Raw genomic sequence first — 6911 nt, 5'->3', positions numbered from 1 at the left:
CCAAACAAGTAGACAAAATGCTCCCCCAACAACAACTACATATCAAGGGGGAAGATGCCTTATTTCCTGGACCTACCACAAAGTACAGAAAATAATAGCGTTATAAAATCCCACTCTATGTCTCCTGCTAGGAAATCTTTATGCTTGTGTCTACCTACTCAGTCTGTAGAAAAAGTTTCCTTTAGGAAGCACAAAAATAGGTTTTTCAAAAAAAAAAATTCTTATTTTTAATCATGCATTTTGTTTCCTTTTCATTTCCTTGTCTTCTATGAATTTCTATCTGTACAGTTTTGTCACCATCAATTTCCTCTTTTTTATTTTCTCACTTGAAGTAATTCCAAAAACAAAACAAAACAAAACAAAAACATAAAACCTCAAAACTGTTAAGTGTATGGTTTCTTTTCTTCCTTACTTTCCTTTCTTTCCCTTTCTTTTCTTCTCTTCTTTCTTTCTGTCTAACACAGGTAAGACCTATTACAAATCGACAGTTACGACCAAGTTAAATCAAACCTGGAAGGGAGGTAGCTGAAATCTGTCTCTAAGAATTATTTTCAACGAATAGCATTTAAGCATCGGCCAAGAGAACTGTCTAGGCAGTGACTCAACACGCTGCAGGCAGGAGTAGCACCGCTGTCCTACTGTTTATGACCATCAATCACTCCCTTCCACCCAATTCAGACACCAGAATGGACTTCTCAAGGTCTGTCTTCCCTTAATAGGTGGTTGGCACAGAATCTGGGGGCCTAGGTGAGTGGGTGGGTAATACAAGTCCTCTGGACAGGCAGGTAGGTTGTGGCTTGAAAAGGCTTCCCAAGGGAGGGCTCAGAGGAATGTCTATCTCGTCTCTTCTTTCTTGCTGCTAACAGGCTGATACTTCTACAGACCCAGAACTCTGCCCCCCGCCCTACCCAAGTGCTTCAGGGCCCCTCAGCTGCTGACAGACAATAGTGCTTCACGCCTGCCTTCTTGTGAGCACTCCATTGTCCCGGACAGGAGATGATCGAAGGGATGAGACAATGAGTTTATTCCCAGAAAGAAAATGAAGCTGGGTATCGGTGCGTTGCACAAATAGAGTGGACCCTCTCCACTAAGGTTTGGGAAGCGCCTATTAATCGCACCTTCTGAGTGGGCACGAGGCTAGCTATCAATCAGGTAGCCTCTCTTGCCCCATAGCCTGGGGAACTGTGAATTTGTAACAGGTTTGAATGACAGTGAAGGGACTGGCTGGATCTTTGCTCAGAAGGGATCAACTCAATCTGTGACGCTGAAGATAGACAGAAATCAGCCTCCAGGAAACTTTGCTCAGCTGGAGAGTGTGGCAATAAACAAGGGTGAGAGTGAAGGAAGAAAGAGGACAAGGTCGATTTAGGGGAAGCTGGTGAGATTCTTCTGTGGTTCCTGCAACTCTGCCATTAGCAATGTTGTCTTTGGGTCTCCAAGGCTTTTCACACTACTTATTGGTGTAACACCGGAACTTGGAGGGCTGACTCATTACCTTTCTTAGTTTGGGTCTCCTACCACCACACAGGATGACAACTCAGCTAGTGCAAGAGAGAGGTTTTAAGCGTGGCAAGAGTTTTAAGATACTGGAGATACAAAATGGGATCGATTCTTCTATTATAATAATTTTGCTACCGATTGGCCCTGGTAATTATAGAAAAAAAAAATCCTGAATATAAATGAGATACGAGTTTTTAAGGAGGAAACATAAAGGATTTGATCCTGGCCTTGTTGATGATGGCAGCCTCTCCATTGTGGAACTCAGTCTCAGAGTTTATAATATAGTACAAGCCACACAAAACTATCTAAGCACTGAATCCTTAGCTGTGGGCACCTGTGCGAAAAGCACCTTGATATGTTTTTTAATATAACAGACCACAGATGGCCAATAAATGTCTTCTCAAGTGTTTCTGATCAGCTGGTAATTGCTGCTGGGAGTGACATGGGAAGAAGCTTTCTGAAGTTATGTTTGGTCCCCATGGGAAAAGGAGCTATAACTTATCAACAACGCCTGCCTCAGATGCAGGGATGAGGAGGGCCAGCACACATGCTCGGTACTTCCTGTTCCTGTGCTTGACTTTGTTTCCATTGTTTGTCTTCTCTAGGCTTTCGATGACTTGATTTATAGCAACCTTTATGTGACTCATCGAGTTTAGACCCTCCCGTCGCCTCACTCTCTCAGTGCCAGTCTCAGAAATTATGTCAAACTTAACCATTCTCTCCACCTCGTTCTATATTAATCTCTACCCATATTGATCAAAAGGAGTGGACAGGTAACTGGCTGAAAAGAGGCAAAGAGGAGGACCCCAAAGAGGTGGAGGCTCCCACGTGTGTTTGACTCATTTACTCTTAACTTTTGGAGGCTGAACTAGGGAGAGAGGGAAAGGTTACCCAACCACAGGAGTACTGGCAGAGGGAAGACTGTGGAAGTATGATCGTGTTGGGTTGTTGGGGCCTGAGGCTGTAAACTCTGGGGCTTTCCTCTGATGGCATCTGGAACACAGTCTAGATCGGTCATACTCAAGTGAGGTCTTTAGGACCAGAGCCTGCTCTAGCTTGGAGGGACAGGAAGCCTTGGTTAAATAGTAACTCAGGAGTTCCTACAATTCTAACAGTCTCTGGATAGCCCCAACATCATAGAACTTTTAACACTGTTCCACTTGATTATAAAATCTAACACTGGCTTAGACATTCTGGACTCTCAGCGAGGGTTCTAGCATCTTAAGTCCCTCAGTTTCCTTTCAGGATGAGAAGCCCAACCATGGGGGACTTAACTTCTCACCATGTGGACCAATGAGGGTTTTTCTCTTGCAGATGGGCGAGGAAGCGAGGAGCTGTGGGAAAATGTGGGTCACTTTTAAGGCAGAATGTTTGGTTGTGTGGGGTTTTTCTTAACCTAGTCCTACCATCTTAGGGTACTCAATGTATAGGATAGAGCAGCAGGAAACATAGCAGCAAATGTGGTCCCAAGGCAAGATTTGGGGAATGGGTAGGTTATGGAGGGATGGATATTATGGCCTCAAGCCTCAAGCAGGGGGCTGTTATAATACCTTGACATTGCAATCCTAAGCCATTTCCAGCTTGGCCTCGAACCCTGGAGTTGGGATAAATCCCCCATGGCAGCGGAAAAATTGGGGAGCTTTGTAAGCCTTGGATTCTTTACCTCTTCCTGGGTCCTTCTTCCCTAGAAGGTAGGTAATCAGAGACCATCTCACTTCTAATCCCAAAGGACCACATCATTGTGCATGCCCTACATATTCCAAGCCTTGGGGTGTGAGCTGTCTTGGCATTGCAACACTTGGCCTTAGCAGTTTCTGCAACTCTTTCTCCTAAGGACAGTGTTGGCTAGGAGCTTGGGAAAGGAAAGATTTGCTTTGTTCCAATCTCTCTCTGCTCAGTCTCCGAAACTGCCCTCACACAGATGTTTGTATGGGTGCGTATGCATGCATGTGTACTAACCACAGACGTGCACACTCCTACATACAAAACATGTTTCTTGCTGTGGCCGTGTGACAAATGGTTAGAATCTTAGGAGGCTCTGGGGCTACACGCTGTATATATGTGATCCATCTAAGACTCAGGGATGAAATTCCATTCCATCATTCAACATGGCGAGACTTGGTTCATGCATCCCCACAGTGAGTCCTTCCTGGGTAAAATTAAAGGCAGACCGGTTGGGTGCTAAGGATCCCTGGTGTGGGGAGGCCATTCCATTGAGCAGCTGACTGTGAAATCAATACCAAAGGGATGCGGGTCCTGGCGCTGGGAATTCTTTGACAACCCTTTGTCCTTCCTTAGCCATGGCTGTATCCCCGGAAGTCTTTCCGGCTGTGTTCTTGGGCCTGGGGGTCCCGACAAGCACAGTCCCCTTGTAGGTCACAGGACATAGGGAAGGGAGTGACCTGCAGAGAAAAAGAGAAGTGAATCAGGTGTTACATCTGAAGCACTGACTTTCAGAAAGGCAGTGCAGGACAGGGGACAATCAATGCATTGTGGGGAGAGCAGATTCAAGTTCAAGCCATGGCTCCTCCCAGCCCTATGACAATTTTTATCAAGCTCACATGGTCATTATCATAGCAGCTTCCATTTGGGGTGGTATTTATGTCAGGCAATGTGTTAAACACTTTCCAAGTAGAAAAACACTGAACGCTTTGACAAGTCTGCACGATAGATACTAAAATGATTACCATTTTACAGATGGGGAATTTGAGGCTCAGATAGGGGCACGCATTTGCCCAAAGTAATATGTGACGAATCTAGTATTTAAAGTAGGACAGGCTACCTCCTCGGAGCCTCAGGTTCGTAGCTGTAGAACTGGCATATTAAGACCCACCTCGCACTGTAAACTCTGAGAGCTGAGGAAATCATGGGAGAAAAACCATAATGTTTCATACCAGAGTCGGTTCATACAATTGTGCAAAGGAATATTGAACTTACAGGACTGTCATAGTGATCGGGGGGCATAAAGGGTGTGTCTCTTTTAAGAAAGACACTATTGGTCATTTTGGTTTGGGGAGCCAATGATGAAAACAACAACGGCGTGTCTCAGTAAGCTCAGACCACCTTCCGGGGGACCTGACATCCTCCTGGTAGAGATCATTTTGTACAGAGATTTTGCATAAAATATGGTCCAAGGAGCTAGGAAACAGATTTTAGCATAAGAAAAAGAGGCGTACAATATGATGATCTGCTATATGTGCACATTACAAAAACTGGGGAAATTAAGAAATAAAAATTAAAAGTTTTTAAAATTCAAAACAAAGAGAAAGCGAGAGGCCTAAGATTCAGTTCTTGCTCCGTCCCTTCACGTGCTCTATGACCTTGGGTCAGCTTTCCTTTCTAGAAACGGAGAGAAAAGAGCCTCGCAGCACGAGGGTCTTCCCCACGCAGCGGATGACCTGTCTCTCCAGAGCACAGGGAGCAGCGCCTGCCTGAGCCCAGCCTGGGCTCACGCAAGCAGATTTCACCTCATTGCATCATGGCATTTGCATATAACCTCCCCTAGAGGGTCCCCATCTGCGCAGATGGATTTAATGACCTCATTTGCCTCCTGCTTCTGCAGAGTCGCCAAGTGCTCACAGAGCCTCACAGAGCATTTTTGTCTCTCTGGCTTGTGGACTCATTCTCTATATCTAACTTTTTTTTCTCTGCCTCTTTTTCCTCCCTCCCTCCCAATCTCTCTCCCCATCCTGCAACTTGGCAACAATTTATAATGTAGGAATGAACAAGAAGATTGAAGTAAAAGCCCCAGCAGCTCTGTCACCTAATTGAGGTGTGACCTGGAGCATGTGACATTTTCTCTGAGCCTTAGTTAACTCATTCATTAAATGGGAATAGTGGAAGCATAGACCTCCCTGGGGTTGTGATGAGGGATACAGGAACCAAGTGAAGAAAACACCTAGCACACAGTGCCAGACATATGCTCAGAGCCCAACCATGTATATGTCGGCCTTGTTCATTCTTATTTTCCAAGGCCCAAGCCATGGAAAATGAATGAATGAATGCATGCATGCGCCTTTCTCTTTCTCTGCGATTCTTCCATTGCCCTCATAGCTAGCGCATCTCTTTGTTTCTCGTTTCAATTGAAATGCGTCGGAGCTCAGTGCCGGGTAAACATCTCGCCACTGCGTCTTCCTTGCAGTGCTTGTCTTTCTGCTTACAATTACTTGCTGGTCCCTGTTTAGGACATTTTCTTTCCAGCCTCCATGCCTTTGTGGAGGCTGCGCCTTCTAATCTAGAATATTCTTCTATAACTTCTTCACCTCTAAGAGCAGCACAGCATGTTAGAACTGGAAAAGATATGGAGGAAACCCTCAAGTCCAAGTGGGGAAACTGAGGGCAGAGCCAAGTCTACATCTAACAACTGAGGCTGAGTGGGGAGAGTCCAAGGCCTGGGTTGGTGTCCTCAGTTGCCTCACACTTGTACGATTTCGGGAAAAATCTTTTCGTTGCCATAACCCTGAGTCTCTATCTTTATAAAGGAGTGATTTAAAAAATACCATATTTCATATGGTTGTGAGGTTCAAAGAAGAAGAAAGATGCAAAAGCCCCAGCACATGGCCTAACACTCAGGAGATGCCTAATGCTGAACACACATGTGCTGACTCGAATTTCCCACCAGCTCGTATTTCACCATCTGCGACACCTTTTCTGCCTGTTGTCCCCTCCCTCCCACCTTGCAGACATGGACAGCCTCTCTGTCCTCAACTCACCCAACCTTTACCTGTCCCCTTCTCCTACCCTTGCCCACCTTCTACCATTATAAGGATCCAGTTACCTCTAATGTCCTGTGCACAATTCTGTAACTCTTTGCCATTGGGCTCTGTGACCCACTAGGGACAGTTTCACATCTGATGTATCTCTCATGCTTCCTGCTGCAAAAATTCAACAGATTCTATGTCTTAAAACAAGACCTAAAGTCCTTACCGAGAGATCTTTGCAGGATCTGATCTCTGCATCCTTCTCGGACCTCACTCGGATTCTTCCCCTCACTCTTGTAGCTTATTTCTTTATTGATTCCTCAAGTACTTCAAGCGCTTTCCTCCTTTTCAGTCCTTAGCCATTAACGTCCTTCCACCCCGCTGCTCTTTCCTGGCTCACCCCTCTTTGGTCTTCAGGTCTTATCTCAAGTACCACCTGCTCCCTCATCGGCCTGACCAGTGACACGGTCACCTTCGTCCCATATCACAGCGTTCGATTTCTACGCCCTCCTTGTACTAAATCACTTCAGCACTCGTACGCCAGCCCAGCCTGGGCAGGGACCATGTCTGTTGTTGAACTGAGTCTTCACATACCACAGAACACGTGTTCGACGAACCCATGAATGGATGGACAAATGAATACATGAATATACAGGCAGAATACAGATCAGGGAGCCTCTGCTCTTGTACTCACTTGTTAGGTGACTTTGT

At 45.6% G+C, this 6911-nt stretch overlaps 1 protein-coding gene across 1 annotated transcript in view; it reads right to left on the bottom strand.

Moving 5' to 3' along the window:
* Positions 1-16: 16 nt before the first annotated feature.
* PAPPA (pappalysin 1) overlaps positions 17-6911 on the bottom strand; it is a 191787-nt gene continuing 184892 nt past the window's right edge. Inside the window, exon 21 of the mRNA XM_023531045.1 lies at positions 17-3902. Within this exon, the coding sequence (XP_023386813.1) occupies positions 3795-3902 (108 nt within the window). The 3' untranslated portion in view covers positions 17-3794. The remainder of the gene's footprint in view (positions 3903-6911) is intronic.

Source organism: Pteropus vampyrus, unplaced genomic scaffold, assembly GCF_000151845.1.
Source record: "Pteropus vampyrus isolate Shadow unplaced genomic scaffold, Pvam_2.0 Scaffold61, whole genome shotgun sequence".
Classification (NCBI taxonomy): domain Eukaryota; kingdom Metazoa; phylum Chordata; class Mammalia; order Chiroptera; family Pteropodidae; genus Pteropus; species Pteropus vampyrus.
The sequence above is the reverse complement of the archived record's forward strand: the minus strand, read 5'-3'. Positions and strand labels throughout refer to the sequence as shown.